Source organism: Coenobita brevimanus, chromosome 101, assembly GCF_032717465.1.
Source record: "Coenobita brevimanus isolate Jiangsu-jjx chromosome 101, ASM3271746v2, whole genome shotgun sequence".
In the NCBI taxonomy this organism is placed as follows: Eukaryota; Metazoa; Arthropoda; class Malacostraca; order Decapoda; family Coenobitidae; genus Coenobita; species Coenobita brevimanus.
The window spans coordinates 51258472-51281221 of NC_137054.1; the positions used below are offsets into that span (position 1 = coordinate 51258472).

The 22750-nt window shown below is 42.3% G+C and overlaps 1 protein-coding gene across 1 annotated transcript in view; it reads right to left on the reverse strand.

The window, feature by feature from the left end:
• The window catches only part of LOC145414864 (PIH1 domain-containing protein 1-like), a 212651-nt gene that overhangs the window by 91182 nt on the left and 98719 nt on the right, over positions 1–22750 (reverse strand). The window contains exon 2 of the mRNA XM_080284286.1: positions 19573–19654. Within this exon, the coding sequence (XP_080140412.1) occupies positions 19573–19654 (82 nt within the window). The remainder of the gene's footprint in view (positions 1–19572; positions 19655–22750) is intronic.

Below are 22750 nucleotides of genomic sequence, written 5' to 3' on the forward strand. Positions count from 1 at the left end.
TTGAACGAAAGGCAATGATAGACTACGTGTGTGTGGATGAGCGAATGAGAAGACAAGTGTTGGATGCAAGAGTGTGGAGAGGGTGGGGGAATGGAGTCTCGGACCATCACTTAGTGATGGCCAAAGTAAAGATGCAAAGAAAATGGTTGAGGAGGCGAAGGGGAAGACAGGAGGAAGCAGCTCTTGTGAGAGGAGTGGAGAAATTGCAAGATAGTGAGAAAATGACAGAGTATAAGAGCACAGTGGAAGAAAGATTGGGAAGGTATGAGATAGAGCAGATGGAAGGGGTGGAAGACGTATGTAAGATATTCACAGAAGAGATAGGCGCAGCGTGTGAGGCGGTTTGTGGAGTGAGGAGGAGATGCAAGGGTGTACAAGGGACAGCATGGTGGAATGATGAGGTGAAACGAGCTGTGGAACAAAAGAAGAAGGCATATGGTGAATGGTTGGTGAGCAGAGGTAGGGGAGAAGATGAGAGAGAGAAGAGAGAGGTATATGTGAGCAGGAGAAGGGAGGTTAAGAGACTGGTGAAGGAGAGTAAGAAGAAAGTGGATGAAGAGTTTGGGAGGAATCTGAGTGTGAAATGGAGGGAGAGTAAGAAATTGTTTTGGAAGGAGGTAAAGAAAGTAAGGCAGTGTGAAAGGGGAAATAATAGGGGAGTGAAAGATAGGAATAATAGATTGTTGGTGGAGAAGAGAGAGAAATTGAGGAGATGGAAGGAGCACTTTGAGGATTTGTTGAATGTAGAGAGTGAGAGCAGTGTGAGTATAAGTGGTTGGGGAATGGCTGTGAGAAGAAGAGATGAGAGGAGGGAGGAAGAGATCAGTAGGGCGGAAGTAGTGGAAGCGATGAAGAAGATTAAGCTGGGAAAGGCCCCAGGAATTGATGGAGTGTGTAGTGAAATGCTTAGGTATGGGGGTGAGAATGTTGTGGAGTGGATATGGAAGTTGTGTAGATTGGCTTGGGAAGAGGGAAGGGTTCCAGAGGACTGGAAATCAAGTATCATTGTTCCTCTGTACAAAGGAAAAGGGGAGAGAGAAGTATGTGGTAACCATAGGGGTATTTGCCTTCTTAGTGTGACTGGTAAAATATATGGTAGAATACTCATTGACAGGGTTAGGCATATGACAGAGGAGCTAGTTGGAGAAGAACAAGGGGGATTTAGGAAGGGAAAAGGGTGTGTAGATCAGATATTTGTTCTATGATGTTTAGTGGAGAAGTATCTAGAGAAGGGAAGGAAAGTGTATGCTGCCTTCATGGACTTGGAGAAAGCTTATGACAGAATAGATAGGCAAGGTATGTGGAAGGTATTAAGAATATATGGAGTGGAGGGGAAATTGTTGAGTGCTGTGAAGAGTATGTACGAGGGAGCTAGGGCTACGGTGCGAGTGGATGGTGAGCTGAGTGAGTTCCTTGATCTCAATGTGGGACTGAAACAGGGTTGTGTGATGTCTCCATGGCTGTTTAATATATATATGGATGGGGTTGTAAAGGAGGTGCAAGGTAGGGCAGTGGATGTGGGGCTGGCCCTAATGAATGAGGGTGAGATTTGGAAGCTTCCGGTGTTGCTGTTTGCTGATGATACAGTACTGTTGAGTGAAGATGAATGGGAGTTGCAAGGTTTGGTGAATGAATTTGGGACAGTGTGTAGGAGGAGGAAGCTGAAAGTTAATGTAAACAAAAGTAAAGTTATGGTGTTTGAGAGGAATGAAGACACAGAGTGTGCAGTGAGGTTGGATGGTGAGGATATGGAGAATGTGAGTGCATTCAAGTACTTGGGTAGTGTGATGAGTAAGGATGGAACTGTGGGGGATGAAGTACGTGAAAGGGTACAGCAGGGAAGGAAGGTTGTTGGTACACTGAAAGCAGTGATGAGAAATAGGGAGGTGAGTATGGAAGTTAAGAAGTCACTGCATGATGGTATTGTGATCCCTACCCTGATGTATGGAAGCGAGGCGTGGACCTTGCAAGAGGGGAACAAGTCAAGAGTGAGAGCAGTAGAAATGAGTTACTTGAGAGGAGCATGTGGAGTGACGTGGAAGGACAGGTTGACGAATGAAGAAGTGAAAGAACGTTGTGGGGTAGATGTGGATGTGGTTGAGAAGATTAGGAGAAATACACTGAGATGGTGTGGACATGTGGAGAGAATGGAGAATGAAAGACTGACTAAGAGGGTGTATGTAGGTGAGGTGGAGGGAGGGAGAGGGAGGGGTAGACCGAGGATGAGGTGGAGGGATGGAGTTGAGAGGTATATGAGGGAGGGGGGGGTGAGTTGGGGGGAGGGTAGTCAAATGGTGGGTGACAGAGTGACTTGGAGGCGTTTTGTCTGTGGCCACCCGTTGCGGGATTAGGGCGTCAGGCTATAGATAGACAGAGATAGATAGAAGAACTGACTTAGCATGATTCTGGGCAGAAACATAAAAAAAGATGTGATTCAGGGGTAGGTTGGCTCTACTACCTTTTATAGGCCCTCTCCTTGTTGTGGACAGCATTAGAACAAGTGTGATTAAACCAAGGCTTTTTTGCATTAGTCAAATGATATGAGAAAGGAATGTATGCTTCTACGCCTGAAAGAGTAACCTCTGTAATAAGCATGACACACTCAGGTCGCTCCCATTCATGGAAGCAATAATCATTCCAGGGAAAATCAAATAAGTACTGCCTGAGGGCCTCCCAATCAGTGGCTCCAAAGTGCCACAACCAACGTTTCTTTGGAGGGTATACAGGCCATACTGGAGCGATAGGACAGGTTAAGGTAATAGGGTTGTGACTGAATCAGCCCAAAAGAGAGGAAAGATTAAGAGTGTAGGCAAAAGGATTAGTTGTAAGGAAGAGGTCAAGTATATTGGAACTCTCTCCAAGGTGGTCAGGGATACAGGTTGGATGCTGTACAAGTTGCACTAGGTCACTGAGGATAGAAAAGATGTAGGCTTCTTCAGCAGGTGGATCAGTGAAACGAAAAGGAGAGTCAAAGGTGGTGGTGAACACTGAAATTGCCTAGAATGGAGATTTCAGAGAAATGAAACTGATTGGATGTGTTCCATCTTAGAAGTAAGATAGTCAAAGAATTTTATTCAAAGAATGACAGGACAGTCGAAGCCAAAGGGTACAGAATTCAGAAGATTTAAATTCAGGAACACGAGAGCAAGATATGTTGTTGGATACATATACTGTAAACAACAGCCACCTTTGGTTTTCAAGTGAGTATACAGAAAGTAGGAGGATACAGAGAAGGGTCTGCTATCAGTCACCTCAGACAGTTGTGTGTTATGTGAAAGAGAAAGGGAGGTTTAGAGGAGGAGAGGTGGTGTTCAACAGAAAGTTAGAGGAAAGGCTGTGAATGTTGTGGAAATGAAGAAGACATGGCAGACAGTGGTTCCAGACATCTCCTTGGTTGTCAGTGGAAGAGGGCAGGATGGTGGGGAGGGGAGTTTATGTCCCCCCCTCATCCCCCAGACTCCAAGGCTTGTACATATTTCGATGCCATTTTTTAAAAATTTTGAATAGAAAATGTAGTATGTAATTTGCATGCAGTCTGATGTTGACAGTTAAAGGAACTTATATTGGCGAGCATGCTGGCCTACTCTCTATGTTACTGAAACACTGAAAAGTTCAGCAAATGGGGATGGTCAGAAACTTGTCCAGCAAGCTAATGAAACTGGAACTCCAGCTCTCCCTGTCATTGGCTTTCCGTCCACCTTGGGAGTACCACCCTGTTCGACTGGTGTTACAGGCCACTCCCTTCTCAAGTCTGCACGGTTGTTTCTGCTGGCGCAGCTGCGCAGGCAGGGGGGACAGGTGCCCTGCCATGTAGGACCTGCATAGTGTGGATATCAGCCAGGCCCTGGGGTTACTTCTCTAATTAATCCTAGTTTTCCTTTACGAACACTGCCAGCGCTCAGGAATTCTCCCAGTGATATAGTAGAAGGGGTTTCAGCTTCAGGTCCCCATCTGGTTTGACATCAAGGAGGAGGGTGGGATGGCCCTTTGCAACCTTGAAGCCAGGCACACATTGTTCTTCCTGGCTAACATAAGTCTTCCTTGATCTTTGCATCTAAAACATGATAGTCATGTCAAAATTCATCCCCTGCTTTGGAGAGTATCCCTCTCCTTGATAATGGCCTTGGGTCGTGCAGGGAAATAATCAGCTACCAAGTGGTCTGTGCCTGCAGCCTTCCTATGCATTGACATGTTTAAGAACTGCACAGGACTTGAAATGCTCAAACCAGCCTTTGCTGGCTATGAACTCCTCCTTGACTTCCACGTTTCCTTCTCCTTTAGGTCTTCTACAGATTGCTAAGGGTTTTTCCACAGACTGACAGCCTCGGCACACATGCAGGAGACGTGAAGAGGCTGCCTTGTTCTGTTTACGTCATTAACCCACAGAGTCAGAATCTGCTCGCTTTCCTCGAATATAGGCTCCCTTGCTCTGGTTAGACGTTCTTCATTGCTGGAAAGTACATTCTATGATGCCGTAAGTATTGCCTCAGATTTCTTTATGACCACTGAGATCATGGACTGGAGCAGCTTTAGGGCATTGGCGCTCTTACTTGGTCAACGTTTTGCACTGCTGGAAAGTACATTCTACGATGCTGTAAGTACTGCCTCAGATTTCTTTATAAGCAGTGAGACCTTGGACTGGGGCAGCTTTAGGACACTGGTGCTCTCACTTGGTCCCTGTCCTTCCTTATGGTACTTAATACAGTAATTTCTAATTTTACATCAGGGGAAAGGCTATGCCTCGGCCTTTTAGCCTTGCCCTCAGCAGCATCAGCAGCACCACACTTTGCACTGGGGACAGCACCAGACATGATTTCCAAGTTCACAGAGTTTCATTTATTTCACACATAAAAGTTCTCTCTTCACTTAAAATCACATGCAACACCGTTTGTATTGTACTTGCAGTGTGACTTGGTGTTGGCAATAGCACTGTAAGGGTCCCATTCAAAAGAGAAGGTCAGGTAACTTAGGGAGTGCAAGAGACATTCAGAGGTGCAGGACACATGAACAAGTGGGTGGGCATAAATCACTGGGTGGCATGAAGGCTGCTTCCTGCACAGATGGGGGATCTGCACATGTAAACACTGGGTGGACATCTTGGGTCTAACAGCTGACTGTCAGCCTGCATGTATCACCACATTTGCATGAGATCCTGAGAGGCTGAGGTCGAAAGTATAATTCTAACGAAATAGCAACCAATTTTTAAACATTACTCCAAAAAAAAGGTGTAACTTTTTAATAATCGTTCTAGTGATTTATCACGCATTGAGCAGTCATATAACATGACCAGACTGTGTACAACTCTCCACCCCATCCTTCCATCTCATCTTTGCTCTCCCTCTTCCCCTCCACCTCACTCATATACATGCTGCAAGTCAATCTTTTATTCTCCTTTCTCTCCACCTGACCATGGCATCTAAAGGTGCTTCAGCTAATGCCCTCCAACACAAAGTTAAAACAATCATTGTCATTCAGACTTTTTTTTTTTTCCACTTAAGCATGGGGTTAGGTAAAGTGTAGAGAGAAAAACTGCAATACAGGAAAAACTAATTAATTGTGCCTGTTGAAACAGACCACCCAATCAATCCTTCACCATTAAGTAAAAAAAAAAACTAATAATAATAATAATAATCTAATTATCTATCTATTGCCAGACGCCTCAATCCCGTTCCGGGTGGCCACAAACAAATCGCCTCCATGTCGCCCTTTCCCCCGCCATTTCACTGCCCTGCTCCAAACTCACACTCCCCTCTCTCATATACCTCTCCACCCTATCCCTCCATCTCATCCTCGGCCTCCCCCTCCCTCTTCCTCCCTCCACCTCACTCACATACACTCTCTTCGTCATCCTTTCCACATGGCCAAACCACCTCAGTGTGTTCCTCATAACACTTCCTATCACATCCACATCCACACCACAATGCTCCTTTATATCCTCATTTGTCAGCCTGTCCCTCCATGTGACTCCACAGGCTCCTCTTAAATAACTCAGTTCCACTGCTCTCACTCTTGACTTGTGCCCTTCCAACAATGTTCAAACTTCACTTTCGTACGTTAGAGTTGGTATCACAATACTGTCATGTAGTAACTTTTTCACTTCCATGCTCACTTCCCTGTTTCTTATCACTGCTTTCAAGGAACCAGCAACCTTTCTTCCCTGCTGTACCCTTTCAAGCACTTCACCCTCCAAACCTCCATCCTTACTCACCACACTACCCAAGTACTTAAACGTACTCACATTTTCCAATTCCTCACCATCCAACCTTGCTGTACATTCACTGACTTCACCTCTCTCTAAGACCATCACTCTACTCTTTCCTACATTCACCTTTAGATTCCGTTTCTTACACACTCTCCCAAACTCATCCACCAAACCTTGCAGCTCCCCTTCGTCTTCACTCAACAACACAGTATCATCTGCAAACAACATTACTGGAAGTTTCCAAACACTATCCTCTCTCATCAGGGCCACTCCAACATCCACTACCCTACCTTGTACCTATTTTATTACCCCATCCATGTACAGATTGAACAACCATGGAGACATGACACATCCCCGTTTCAACCCAACCTTCAAAGAGAAAAATTCACTCAGTTCACCATCCACATGCACTGCAGCCTTAGCACCATCATACATACTCTTCACAGCATTCAACAACTTCCCATCTACTCCATATATTCTTGTTACTTTCCACAATCCTTGTCTATCCACCCTGTCATATGATTTCTCCAAATCCATGAAAGCCATGCACAACTTCTTTCCCTTCTCTAGAAACTTTTCCACTAAAGATCTAAGAATGAATATCTTATCTACACAACCTCTTCCCTTCCTAAAGCCTCCCTGTTCTTCTCCAACTAATTCCTTTGTTATTTCCCTAACTCTGTCAATAAGTATCCTACCATACACTTTTCCTATTATACTAAGAAGACAAATGCCCCTAAGATTACCACACACTTCTTTTTCCCCTTTTCCTTCGTACAAGGGAATAATTATACCTGACTTCCAATCCTCTGGAACTCTACCTTCCTCCCAGGCCAATCTGCACATCTTCCACATCCATTCTACTACTATCTCTCTCCCATGCTTCAACATTTCACCACACACTCCATCAATTCCTGGGGCTTTCCCCAATTTAACTTTCTTCATTGCTTCCACAACTTCTATCCTACTGATTTCTTCCTGTCTTCTCACCTCCCTCCTTCTCCCAGCCATTCCCCAGCCACTTATACTCGCATCACTTCCATCCTCTATGTTCAACAATTCCTTAAAGTGTTCTCTCCATCTGCTCACTTTTTCTCACTTCTCCACTAGTAATCTACCATTTTTATCTTTCACTCCCCTGCTAACTTCACTTCCACCCTGTCTTACTCTCTTCACCTCTTTCCAGAACATTTTCTTACAGTCCCTCCACTTTACAGTCAAATTCCTTCCAAATTCCTCATCCACTCTTTCGTACTCTCTCTTACTGATCTTTTTACCTCTCTCTTTCTTTCTACATATAATAATAATAATAATAATAATTAATAATAAAAATAACTATAATAATAATGCTAGAGGTGACTCTACTGTACACTCCCTCTTTTGTCCTTCTTTCCTTCACTCTCTCCTCTTCCTTTTGCCTATGAGTGACTCTACACTGAGTGACAAGCCAAAAGGTTTCCTGTATGCCAGGAAACCATTTACTATGCTGGGTGGTAACCATATAGCCAAATTATGGTGCCTGGTGGTTTAGTGGATAATTACAGCGTTCCAATCGGACTGAGCCAGTGAAGGTTTATATCCAAGGGGTGGTTGGGGTTATTGCTCATGTAATGCCACTCAGGGATAAGTAAGGCTGGTCACTCTCATCTTAAATGTCGGACCAACTTGTCTTGCCCCAGGCTCCTACGCTCCTCATGGGACAATGTAGGATTGGATGATGGATGGATGGATATATGGATGGATGGTGACTGGTGGTTTAGGGGGTAATTAAGGTGCTCCAATCAAACTAAGCATGTGCAGGTTTATATCCATGAGATGGTTGGGGTTTATTGCTCATGTAATGCCACTCAGGGATGAATGAGGATAGTCATTCTCATTTTAAATGTCAGCACCAACTTGCCTAGCCCTTGGCACCTATGCTTCTCATGGGGCAACACAAGATTAGATGATGATGATGATGATGATGATGATGATGATGATGATAAATCAACATCTTTAACCTCTTTTCTCATATAAATGCAGGATGAGGTAAAATGAAGGAATGAAAAAATAAATAAATAAACAACAGGAATGAGAAAATGGTAAAATATCCTGTGCAAAATATGGAAGACTGCACTGAGTTTTCATTATGTCAAGGATGTGTTCCAAAAATTTCACATCATGATCATCCCATTACAACTGGTACTGAGAACTGAGTGAAACAGGTAGCACTGATTTAACCATGTGAGTCTACTGGCCAGTTACACAATGTCCCTCAACCCTATCCCCATTCCCATCCCTGAAAGCTGGGTGGTACCTGCACAGGGAGGGCAAATTCCTCCTCCTCCTCTTCCTCCTCCACCTCCTCTTCCTCCTCCTCCTCCTCCTCCTCCTCCTCTTCCACCTCCCCCTCCTCCTCCTCCTCTTCCTATTACAATTACTACTACAGTTCAATCTCAGATAACCATGAAGCTTGGGGAATTTACCTTCTCACTTACTGATTATTTACAGATACCTGATATATATACACCTTGAAATACGAAAACTCGAAGTACGAGTTTCCGATGGTACGAAAGCGATAAATGTAGGACAAATTCCACAGTACGAAAGTATCTGTCTCGATGGTACGAAAAATGATATAAGAGGAAATACGAAAAATTCAAAATGGGCGCGCTGCACAGCGCCGCGCTCGCTTGCGGTGAGAAAACGAACTAACCCCTCTCTGGTAAATACATTTTCACGCGCTTCCCAGCCGAGTCACGTCCATCCTCTCCTCTCAGCTTCTCTGTAAGTTACGCTGTTTTTCGCTGTTCTTCACCTTTTCATATTTTTACCATGCCTCCCCAGCACCCTGCATCATCTCCAGCATCAGGGGAACCAGGTGCAAAGAAGAAACAGCATCGTATTGTCACTCTCAAGAGGAAATTGGAAATACAGTAGTTAGATTGATTTATTTACCGGTAAATGTACAATGAAAGACACAACCATCTTCCCAGTTCAGTTTGAAGAAAATTTACACCAGGCGAAATACAATGAAAACCCTGTTTCTGCTGGTGCGTGTTTCAAATGGTTCGATTTTTCCACGCTATATTCGTCAATCTTTGGGAAGATACTTGTGTCTTTCATTGTACACTTGAAGAAGCAGAAAGACCTTATCAATTCAATGCATAATCCTCCAGCTTGTTTTTGTAATTTTCTGACAACTTTCAGTTTGGCAAATTACTTTTTCTTGCTGAAAAATTTCCTCCCCGTTATTATCGTCACTTTCCCCTACAATCGTTTCCAGCGCAGTGGAAGAAACTCAACGTGCTCAAAGGTGGATATCATTTTTCAATTTCCCAACTGGAGGTTAGGTTAGGTTAAAATTATTAGGTACAGATAAGCTCGGTTAGGCCAGGTTTAGTTAAACACTTAGGGCAGAACAGTCCTTTCCGCCATTATGTTAACGAAATAAACAAGAGTTGTCACACCAGAACAGCTAAAAATGACGGGGAAACTGATTTAATAAGAAACATTTACTGTATTTACCAACCCAGAAATAATCTGAAAAATATAACAGACTATCAGGAAGAACTGATTTGGTAAGATGCTTTTACTGCTTAAAGTAAAACGTATGTCTAGCCCCCTCAGTGGTTGTGGGTTCAGATATTTGCGTACACCCGTGGTCGGCCTTGGGACCATTTTTTCAAAGTTCTAAAATCAATTTCTTTTTCTTACATATGTGAAAAGACTCATCTGGCACACCTGGCATTTTTTAAAAATTATTTTTTCCCCTAAACCCATCCTGTGAATTGCTAAGATTCATGTAAGAATTAATAAAATTAGGATGAGTGTTACATCAGCATGTATACATCGGCCGAAAACATCTGGGACGAAGTGAACTGTGAACCTCAGACTGCTTGAGGTGGTAGAGTAGGGTCGTGTAAACACACCAGTGACCCTCATTCCCTTCCCATAATTGCACGCAGTTTTTGTTTTTAGCTCACCCTAACTCAATGTCACTGACACCAGTACAGTAAGGCATTGTTCAGGGCCAGCAGCTATGAAAGAAATAATGGAATACATTATTGTTTGTATCAGTCCTCTCTCTTTCACTCATACACATAAGAACAAACAAAACAATGAGCAGTAAATGTACACTAACTCTAAGGAGCGGAAATAACTGCTCAGTCGGTCCGAAATATACTGGGAAGAGTGATACCGAACGAAGAATGTGGAACTGAATGCTAACCTACGAGAACATGTGGGACCAGTACAGTAAAGAGTTGTTCAGGGCCAGCATCTATGAAAGCGATAATGGAATATATTATTGTTTGTATCAGTCCTCTCTCTTTCACTCATACACATAAGAACAAACAAAAGAATTAGCAGTAAATGTACACTTAACTCTAAGGAGCAGAAATAGCTGTGCTCAGTCAGTCCGAAATATATTGGGAAGAGTGATACCGAATGAAGAAAGTGGAACTGAATGCTAACCTACGAGAATATGTGGGACGAAAGAGTAATTTTTTTTCTGATTAGCAAATACTTTTGTTCCATATCGTCTCTTAAAATTGTAAAACCCATAATCTTTCGTGTAAACATACAGCCTAAAGACCAAGCCAATTCAATTTATATTCCTCTAGTTTGTCTTCTATATTTTTCTGACTATTTTGAGGGTGGTAAATTATGTTCTCTTGCTGAAAGAAACTTACTCAAAGTTAGGGCGCATGTAACATAAGCATGTAAACATTGGCGTAAAGTGAAGAGAACCCCTGACTGATGGGATGGTAGAGTAGGGTCATGTACACACACCAGTGACCTTCGTTCCCTTCCCGTAATAGTTCGCAGTTTTTTATAATGCCCTAACTCAACGTCATTCACACCGAAACTGTGAAGTGTTGTTCAAGGCCGGCAACTACGAAGGGGTTAATGGAATACTGTATGAAAAATTAAAAATGGGCGCTGTGCATAGCGCCTCACTCGCTTGCTGAGAGAAAACAAACTACCGTATTTCGCGGCATGTAAGACGCACTTTTTTGTCTCAAAGTTACCTTAAAATATCCCCATGCGTCCTGCACGTTAGACTAAGGCAGGTTAGTTAGGCTCCACTGAGAAGAAACTCTTATAAAGATGATCATCTCACTGCTTAGCAACCACAGGTGTTTTCTACAGTATGCAGACTTGATTTTATTTTAAAAAATAATATACACTAGTGTGTATATGCAGCAGATTTAAGAAACACGTGAGATCAGAAACACAAAAAACTTTCGCAGGTTTGTTTACAGCTCAACTGGCTAACATCGTGAAGATATTTAGCGGTTTAGCAATTTAACAGTTTAGCATCCGTACTATTCCAGCAAGCTAACGTACATGATCACTGGTGAACTGTCTGCTAACCTTCTGAAAGGAAATCATGACCACTTTGCTTGCCATCCATTCACTAACTAGCAAAGCAATCATACTGGAGAGATGCTGGCTAGTGAAACTGCCAAGTCATCAAAACAGACTTTCGTCACGTATGGATATTCAGTAACCCTAATTGGGTCAGTTACTTTTGTGACATTTTGTGAGTGTATATATGCAGCAGATATTAAAACATGCAAGTTCAAGAACATAAAGCATTCACGGGATTGTTTTCAGCTCAACTGGCCAATACCGTCAAGGGGTTTAGCGGTTTAGCAACTTAGCAGTTTAATGTCTAGCGTACACCCTACTCTAGCAAGCTAACGTGCTCACTGGTGAACTGTCTGCTAACCTTCTGAAAGGCAATCATAACCACTTTGCTTGCCATCCACTTACTAACTAGCAAAGCAGTCATACTGGAGAGATGCTGGCAAGCGAACCTGACAAGTCATCAGAATTGATTTTTGTCGCATATGGAAATTCAATCACCCTCATATGGTTGGCTTCTCATAGTGACATTTTGTTTCATGCCTGACAAAAGTATCATAGAAGTGAACAGTCTTATTATACCAATAGCGAAAAACAGGAAAAACAGTTGTAACGTTAAACAGTACTGCCTGAAGTTACAGCTTCACTTTTTCAGCCAAGTGAAGTACTTTAGCAATGTCTGTGGAACTCAGGGCACACCCAATTACAGTATTTTGTTATGAAAATAGGATAAAATTCACTGAGTAGCATAACTGATGCAATATCTGAAATAGTAGTGCCTGACGGGCATTCATATCAGCGTCCGCCATTTCTGTTGTATTCTTAGCAGACGAAGCGATCAGAATGACTGACAACGTTCACTCTCTGCATCTCTGCTGCCTAAGCAAAGCTCTCATGATCGGCAATTGGGATCATTTAGGCCGTAACGTCCAAATTTGTTAGGTTAGGTTAGGTTGTAAAATCGTTTGCCATTTTGGACGTTACGGCCGAAACGACCAGAATCCTAAGGTGTAGGTGAGAGTTTGGTGTGGGTGTAGTTAAGGAAGTAGGAAGTATAAGTGGGAAGAGTCAGGCTAGGGAACTGATAATCCGCTTATTATAATCCCTTCAGCCCAGCAATGTATTTTATAGGGTAGTTTATTCATGCTCGCCATATGATTTTATTCGGTTCAGGAAACATGTACTGAGGAGGTTAATGTGGGCTGTATCAATTGCCCCAAGTCTGAATATCGCCTGTGCTCAGTTAAAACGATTGCCAAGTTAAAGTCGTATGAAGTGTGGTATAAGCAATTCAATGGATGGTACTGAGGACCATTAAATGTATGAGAGTGACAGTGAAACAGTGATGATGACCGTGGTGATGACTTCCAATGATGCTTCGGGACTTGGGGGAAGTAGTGATGAATTCTCAGGATTTGAAGACGAGTGAAATTTTCACCATGTCAGTAATATGAAGTGAATATAGGTTTTAGGTGATCATGACAGATGCAACCATGGAAAATTTAGGATCAATGGTGCTGTACACCTTTAGTGTTGCACTGACAATGTTTGGATGAATAAATTGTTTGAGATGTTTCATGTCCTTAAGTGATGATATTTATATTGAACAACCAAATATATTCTGATGTTTTTGGCATACAATAAAGCCACTGGGTACTCCAAAACGGACTGATGTAAATGTTTCAGAGGCGAGCGAATGTTGCATGTGGTGTGTACATGTGTGTGTGTGTGTGTGTCTGTGTGTGTGTGTACCATAGCGACTAGGAGGCAGCAGTGTTAAGACCAAAAATGGATGTTTTCACAGTACTCGAATGTTTTGAGATGGATGTCTGTTTTTAGCAAATTCTGGTAAGAGAAATATGCATTTTTAATTGTTGATGCTCCAAGGAAAACAGTTGACAGTAAGGGAGTGATGCTGGGAGAAGAGGGTTGAGACAGTTGTCTAGCGCTTGGGATGCAGCAGTGTTGCTAAAAGATAGTTTCACCATTCTCGACATGTTTTTAGATGAATGTCTGTTTTTAGTAAATTGTGATCAGTGAAGAAAGTATTTTTAACTGTTGATGCTGCAAGGGAAACATCGCTGACAGTGAGGAAGTGATACTGAGAGGAAGGGGTAGAGACTGCTGTCTAGCGACTGGGAGGCAGCAGTGTTACTAAGGTGAAACAATGGATGTTTTCACCATACTCAGTATGTTTTGAAATGAATGTTTATAGTAAATTATGATCAGTGAAGCATGCATTTTTAATTGTTGATGCTGCAAGGCAAACATAGCTGACAGTGAAGGAGTGATACTGAGAGAAGAGAGTAAAAACAGCTGTCTATCCTGTTCCCAAGCAGCCTTGCTATATTGAACTTTGGTTGTAAAACATTGTAATTTGTGTATTTACAAGTGCTACCTTTTTATATTATTTGTGGAGGTAATTACAGGTTAGTTAGAGTGCATGATTAATGATGGTAGTCGTCTGATATTGTGCTTGAGTCAAGGCAATGTGAGGAAATTCCGTAACAGGTGTGGAATATGACAGGGTTCTTTTAGGATAAATGAAGTGATGTGAACATTCATTGTATTTTATGTTTTCGTCAGTGAATGAAAGAATAGAGTTTATTGACTTCATTTGTGGTTTTAAATTCATAAAATATTAAAAACAGTGTTTATATCAGTTTACTGATACATATTTATCAACAAAGTTGAGATGGCCTTGTGGTTTGAAGTCACGTTTTGTTAAGACGGGGTTTTGTTTTCTCTTTTCCTGTATCATTCCTTGTACATAAAAGAAGAAACTAAAGGATGATGAGCAGTACTGAATAGATTCTGAAAGGTGAGTGTGTATTTAAGTGATAGTGGCTCATATCAGTCACGTTTTGTCAAGAAGGGGCATTGTTTTCTTTTCCTGTACCATTCTTTGTATATAAAAAAAAGAAACCAAAGGCTGATGATCAGTAATGAATAGATTCTTAAAGGTGAGTGTGTATCTGTGTGGTAATGGCTCTTATCAAGAAACCTTACTGCAGTCTTGGTTGGGGCAAACTTTTTTTTTTCACAGAACTGCCCTGCCAGAATTAGGGTGCGTCTTTCACAATGCTGCGTCTTACATGCCGCGAAATACGGTAATCCCTTTCTGTTAAACAAATTTTTGAGTGCTTCTCAGTTGAGTCCACGTCCCTCCTCTCCTCACAGCCTCGCTGTAGGTGAGGATATTTTCACAGCCCTTCACCTTTTCGTATTGTTTCGCCATGCCTCCCAAGCGCCCTGCATCATCCCCAGCATTGGGGGAGCCTGCTGCAAAGCAGCAGCAGCACCGTACTCTATTTCTGAAAAGGAAATTGGAAATTATAAGACCCCATGAGGAGGGGCAGGGAGTCTCGGAGATTGGGCGTGCTTTAGGCCTTGCTGTTTCCACAATTGGAACTGTGACGAAGTAAAAGGAGATGTACAAGAATATGGCCACCTTCTCTACAATTGTATACAGGTATTGCTTACTTCTTTATAGGGGGGGGGGGTGAAGTTTAGGTGGAGGTCCGAGGGGGTCCTGGGACGCATCACCCCATTTATACTGTATGTGTATTTCAACGGGGGAAATTGTTGCGATATACGAAATTTCGTATTACGAAAGGGTTTTTTTGGTCCCTATCCCTTTCGTATATCAAGGACTCACCGCATACTCTTAAGCATAGGCTACATCAATACAGTATATATAATACTACTTGTATCCAGGCCCTCACTAACAGTTTCCATTTGAAACATAACCTCTAAAACACATTCCACAGACAAAACACACGTGATTGCAGTGTCTTGCATTAGTGCAAGTCCATTTTTCTATCTATCTATTTATCTATCTATTGCCAGACGCCGTACTCCCGTAAAGGGTGGCCATTTGACTTTGAGTTAGTTGTTTTACGGGGAGGGGCACTAACCCTCCACCAACCCACTTGTTGACAAGTAGGGAGCACGTATGGTTTGGTTATATGGTTACCACCCAGCGGTGTAAATGGTTTCTTGGCTTACAGGAAACCATTTGGCTTGTCACTCAATGTAAAGCCACCTGTAAAGGAAAGAAAAGCAATAAGAAGTGACAGGAAAGATGGGAGAAATAGGAAAAGAGGAGGGAAGGCACAGAAAAAGAATGATAAAGGCTAAGGAGGAAGTAGGCAGCACTACATCAACTGAGTGGATGATGGTCACCATTACCTACCACTATTTAAAATGCATAAATTCATCTCAGAATGCATTAGCACTGATAGAGAAGATAAATCTAGCTGATAGAAATGAAAGATTTGTTTTGTCGGGTAGAATTACTGCACTTGCAATTCCCGTGTAGTTATTTCATTATGAGCGAATGGAGTGGAGTGCCAATGGCCATGTGAGGAAGAAACAGGCAGGCCAGGGCCATATACACAAATGTGAGCACCGGAGTCATAATTATTCTGCTGTACAACACTTCTTTCCAAATCATCCATTCACCAGTAAATGCTCAAGATTTATTTTTTTTATTTTTCCATGTTTTTATGAATAAAATAATGAGTAATACTGTATTTAACAAAATGGACTTGCCAAGGTACTGTAAGATACTGCAAGATCGTGGGTTAGAGTTGATTCATTAGGTAGAAAACCATACCGGTACCACACATATTCAGATGACGAAGAGTATGCCTTTTTTCAATGTATTGTATCTGTCTTGCTTTCACGAAAAATTCCTTGAACTTGAGTCTCTGGGACTCTAATATCATACACTGTGGAATTTTCTATGTTAAATTCTGTCAACAGTGTTTTACAATGTTCACATTTTTCAAGTTTACTGTATATGTCCAGCTTCTCTTTCAAGGTAAGCACAATGCGCATAAGATTAGTTTGCACTTTACGCATCAACCAGTGTAGAAACCACCATCTATCACAACATGACAGCTCAACAACAGGAGTGCTTGGTGGTAAGCAGACTGGTGATTTGTGGAGGTACGGAGGGTGACTGAATTAGAGTAGGGGAAAGAGGAATAAGGAGGGCTGGTAAGGGGATTAACTACTGTATATCCCATTTGTATGAGTTATGCAGAGGAGGTCTAGGTGTAGGGAGTGAGTAGTGGGGTATGATTCACAGGTGCTGATGTCACTGCAACAGATGCCAGGAGATCAGTAATATTTATTTTTAAATACTTTCCTCTTGTATTTCTGGGAATAAAATATCCAGCTGTTCATCAAAAATATGAAGAATATATGTAATCTGTTCTTCTGTTAAAGAAGATAATAGTCTGCATGCTTTAATTATTGTACTATAAATTAATAAGCATACAGTACTTGCTGTAATAAATAAATGCTCACATCTTTATCTCGATGGTAACGGACTCCTGTGGGAGATGTTGTACGCCGAGGATTTGGTGTTGATTGCAGAGAATGAGAGGGAGGCGGTGGAAAGATTGAGGAAGTGGAGAGACGGTATGGGGAACAAGGTCTTAAGGGTAAATGGAGATAAAACAAAAGTAATGATACCTAGGGTTGGTGGCGGTACAGTCAAAGAAGAGGGAGAGTGGCCATGTGCCGTTTGCCACAAGGGCATGGGAAGTAATTTCATCTTGTGCAGTGTTTGTGATAAATGGGTGCATAAGAAATGTAGTAGTATTAGAGGCTTACTGCGAGATAATGCTAATTTTGTGTGTGGCGTGTCGGGAAGAGCACATGGAGATTGTCAGGTGTGAAAGGATTGAACTTGCTCGTGAGTCTCTTGAGTGTGTGCAAGAGTTTTGTTATTTGGGAGACATACTATGTGCTGGAGTGGGGCTGGAGCTAGCTCTGTGGCTAGGGTGAGAAGTGGTTGGAAGATGTTCAAGGAGCCCTTGCCTCTCCTGACACTGAGAGGACTCTACCTACGTGCTGTGGGGTCTTTGTATGCAGCATGTGTTAGGAGTGTGATGCTGTATGGTTGTGTGACCCGGGCAATACAGGAAGAGGATATTCGCAGGCTCAAAAGTACAGAAATGACAATGACTAGGTGGGTGAGTAGTGCATCCCCGCGTGCAAGGCCTGGGAGGGCTGGGTTTATGATGGAAGAGTTGAGAGGCGGGATGGGACTGGAGTGTATTGGTGTTGTGACGAGGAGAGGTAGAATGAGATGGTTTGGGCATGTGAAGAGGATGAGGGATGAGAAATGTTAATACTGGGGGTGGGGCTGCGAGGGATAGACCAAGAAAGACGTGGGATGAGGTCATTAAGTGTGACCTCAGGGTTAAGGGACTGAAGAGAGAGGCTGTCATCGATCGTGCAGCATGGAGAGCCGCCATTTGGTGACCAACGCTGATGCATGCAAGCATGTTGGAGCCTTCAAAAGTGAAATGAACACTCAAACAGCCAGAGCTGGAAGACTCCCCCCCCCCAATCTCTCTCTCTGAGAAGTGTCTGATGATGTGACAAGATTAAGGAAATAATAATAAAAGAAGAAACACCCCCCAGGTGTGGGAAACAAATGGAATGAGATTATCATTATAGTAAGGGAAAGGCATGGGTATAAAAGGGGCAGATCAAATAATAGAGAAACAATTTTTATTGAACTTGGGGTACCAACTCATTTTGCTTAGATCAATGTAGTGTTATATCAATCCTTGCAGCTTCTACATGCATTACCACAAGAATAAAGCAAACAGACATAAAAACTTTGTGATATAATGATGGATTGACAAATCATAACGTTTTGCATGCTCCTCTTCGAGTGTTCTATCTATCTATCGCCAAACGCCATAATCCCGTAAGGGGTGGCCACTTGACTTTCAGTTATTTGTTTTAGGGGAGGGGAACTAACCCTCCACCAATCCACTTGTTGACACGTAGGGAGCACGTACGGTTTGGTTATATGGTTATCACCCAGCATTGTAAATGGTTTCTTGGCTTACAGGAAACCATTTGGCTTGTCACTCAATGTAAAGCCACCTGTAAAGGAAAGAAAAGCAATAAGAAGCGACAGGAAAGATGGGAGATATAAGAAGAGAAGAGCGCAGGCACAGAAACAGAATGATAAAGGCTAAGAAAGAAGTAGGCAGCACTACATGAAGTGAGTAGATGATGGTTGCCACCACCTACCACAAATCTTTGAGTGTTGCCATCGATAAAGATGTGAGATTTATTCATTATGGCAAGTACTCTATATTTAGTTGTAGTAATTAAAGCATTCAGACCATTCTCTAACAAAAGAACACATTACATATATTCATTGCGTTTTTGATGAAGGGCTGAGTATTTAATTCCCACAAACACAAACAGCAAGTACTTAAAAATATTACTGATCACCTGGCATCTGATGCAATGACAATCGTCAGCTGATCAGGAGCCGTGATTCATACATCAACTACTCGCCCCCTTGGTCTCAGCTGCACAAGTCAAATAGGGTAAAGGAAATGACCTTGATCTGAAATGCCTTCACTTCACATCGCTTGACCTCACCCAGTCTCACTTGACACGTGACTATCACATGCAGGGGTGGGCATTCCAGGCTGTACACAGTTAAAATTTTATTTACCGATATATATTTGCCAGGCTGTGAGCTTTTCCAGCTGTCTGATTATCTGGCTACCGGATATCTGGGATAGTACCATACTACTACTACAACTGTACTAAGGATTTGGGATGAGGTCCAAAAAAATGACTGCAGAGTCAAGGGACTAGTGCTGTAAAGGGATGCTTTCATGTGGTGGCACTGAAATAACTGTGTGGCTCTGCTGTCCTATCATGCAAATATCCCTAAACTTCCTCCCTGTTGTGGAATCCACTTGTTATCGTTGCTGGGGCCCCAGGCTCAACTGAATGCAAACTCTGCGACCTGCAGACCAAATTTAACCTTCTGCAGTCCGCCTTCCTCATTTGGAAGTTAGGGACGAAGTTCAAGGATGCTTGTAATAACTAGCCAGAGGAATCACTCTGTTTAATTAGTGCCAACACGGGAATGCAACCCCCTCCAGGAGCATGGAAGCCCCTCATTCATGATACTACTGCTCCCCTTCAGAAAACCTTATATACATTCCCCTCCCCCCTCTCACCTGGCTTTGGAGTGATGATGGTGGATTTAGGTGTGGATGCAGGGTACAGGGATGTCAACTCAGGCTCCTCTCCCTCTCCAATCTGAATAATAATAATACAGTACAGTAATAATAATAATAATAATAATAATAAAAATAATAATAATAATAATAACAACAGTGACCCTTTAGTTATAGCAAATACAGGAATACCCTGATAACCAGTGCCCCAATAACTGAACACTAGCTACACTGATCAATGGAAACCTGGGAACATTTCTAAAATCTGAATGGGTGCTGATTGGCTAGTTTGAATACTCCGCTGCTCCCCAGGTTTTCTGAATGCGGATGTGGCGGTGCGCGTGGCTCTCCCCGTCCCCCGTTCAACCCCTCACTTCTCCTCCCATCCCCACCCCCCCACCAGCTGCGCAAAAATGGCCATCCACCTCTCCATCACACAATGTCACCCAGGCGTCCTCTCTAGCCGTGCGGTGGCAGTAGTACTACAGTAGTTGTTGTTCCCTAGGCAGTCCGGCTGAACAGCCCCGAGTCCCTGAGGAAGGCCACGGCCAGGACCAGGCTTTCCCACAGAGCTCTCAAGGAATGTATGTTGTGTTGTTGGTGCAAGCGATTGTGTGCAATGCGGTCTTCCATAATGTGCTTAATAATATGGGGTGCTGTGTTACATCCTGGACAAGCATCAGCAACAGAGTCATCCAGCCTCTTCTGATAACTCAAGAAGGCTGGATGATGCCCACATCAGCTCAGCCAGGTGCACCCTGTTCTCACAAGGGAGGTAGGATTCCGAAGGGTGGATATCAGGAGGCCGTGCATGTAGCTGTGTGTTGTCTATGAGTGACTGAATAGAGTGGCAAGTGATTTGAGCATGGATATGCTTCTGGAAGCTGGTTTGAGGTGGGCGAGAGGGGAGAGATGACAGTATTTGTGTATGATATCATGTGCAGGGTGCTGTTTTGATGTTCCTTGGTGTGTGTGGATGCGCTGCCATGTAGTATAGTGGATGGTGTGGGTTTGTAGAGGCTGTAGCAAAGATTTGTATGCCTCTCATGTCTAGATGATCCTTGGCTTTGAGGACTTTGATTTCTTGGTGTAGGTGGTCTATAGGTTCAATAGCTGTGCAACCCGTAAGTATTTCTAAGGCACTGTTCTGTATGGTCTGTAGGGTGATGTAGTATGTTTCAGTGAGATTAGAAGCCCAAGCAGGGCTTGCCTAACCCATCACTGAATGTATATATTGTTTGTATACTATGATTGTGGTTTCTTTTTTGTGTCCGAATGCTGAGTCTTGGTGTTAATTTATTTTTAATGTTTGTGATGTGTTGTTTAAATGACACTGATGTATAGCATGTTACACCAAGGAACTGTGTGTGTGTGTGTGTGTGTGTGTGTGTGTGTGTGTGTGTGTGTGGTAGGGGGGTGTTGTTTATGGTGAGGTGTGGAATGTGACTGTGTTCTGCTGCCCTGTTTGTGAGAAGGATCACTGCAGATTTGGCTGGGGCTATATCTAGTCTGTTTGTGGTGAACCATTCGTATAGTGTGTTGAGGTAAGGTTGGAGGATGTGTGCAGCTGTGTTTGCGTTTTGCTGTGTACTTGTAAGTGTTATGTCATTCTGCACAGGAAGTTATTTGTATCTGTGGTGTGTGGGGTGTGGGTATGTCATGCATGTATAGGTTAAGGGAAGTGGACGCCAGCAGAGACCGATTTTTGACTGAAAAAGGCATTTTGCAAAAGTTACCCTATAAAACAGCTCCGAGTATCACTCATTCTCTGTAAAAATTTGACAGCCGTAAGACAATTTTTTCCCTTCAAAAAAAAATATTTTGTAATTCCAATTTTGAGGTCACTACCCTGCAGAAATCTCCATTTTCTATGCAATATATAGTATGACCACTTTTTTCCCGATTTTGTTCCTTTATTTCTGCAAAAATTATGTCATATATCTGGCAATGAGTGTGAGTGTGTGGAGGGTGGCAGTGAGGTAGAGAAACCCTAGAGATAATATGACACTGGGAGAAGTGAGACATGCCCTCCTTGGTCTCAACCTGTTCTCAGTCTGCGCTAATCTTGGCCATTGCTCATCGTTTTTGCACACTTTTTGAAGATGGGGCAACTGTCTAAGAAGCTACTGCAACATCAGAAAGCAGCAGAGAAGAATTTGACGTCATTTCGAGAGAAGAAAAACATGTTGGAAGCAGCAGTTCTTTCTCCACTATCGTCACCTCCCCTCTTACCTGCCGCCCCCACGGCCACCTCACCTGACGACCCCCAACCTTCTATGTTTTTTTCTCTGGCTTGGTCTTCTCCAACACCCTCTAACTCTTCATAACCATCCCTAATCCTAACTCACAAAATAAAAAAAAGTAGCTAAGTTGTTTCTAATCGTACACACACACTGCGAGTCAACAGAAAACAAGTGATGTCTCGGAACTAAACTTCTTGTCCTTTGGAGTGATGTAACTCCACTAGTTTTGAACTTATGACAAAAAGCAAAATACCTACAAAAAGAGGAATGAAAGGGGAACATTTTGTGCATATATATTTTTTCAGAGAATGATAAACGTGAGTGTAATGATTTTTTGAACACAGCAAAACAGGGGTAAAATTTGGGATAAATATAGGCATTTTTGGAAATTTTTTTGTTCAGGAAAAAAAAAAAAAAAAAAAAAAAAAAAAAAAACTCAGGGCAATTTACTAATGAGGTTTTATTAATAAAACTACCAAATATCACACAGCTCAGATGAACAACTTCCCCTGGTTTCCCATTTCTCATGTCTCTTTTTTTTTTATACGTATTAGACATGGATTATTTTTTTCTGTAAAAACTAATCGACCAAATTTACTCGAACTTTGAGATGTTATTGCTCATATAAAGTAAAAAAAACATATAAAAAAATCAGAAAAATATAAGAAAAACAAATGTACCTTCATAAGTGTCAACCATCCACTCCTCTTAAAGAGTGTAGGGGGCAAAATAGATCCTTAAGGAAAGTTGTTTGTGAAGTTTCTGATGTCTGATGACTGCCTGCTAAGTCATTTGCCAGCAAGGTTTTTATGATTTCAATCAATTTAAATCAGAGTGAAAAGATCATGATTTAAATCAAAATGGATTTTTTTAAATATAAACAATGTAAAAATGAAGATGACAGAGAATGTGCTGGATGTATATTGTTCAGATAC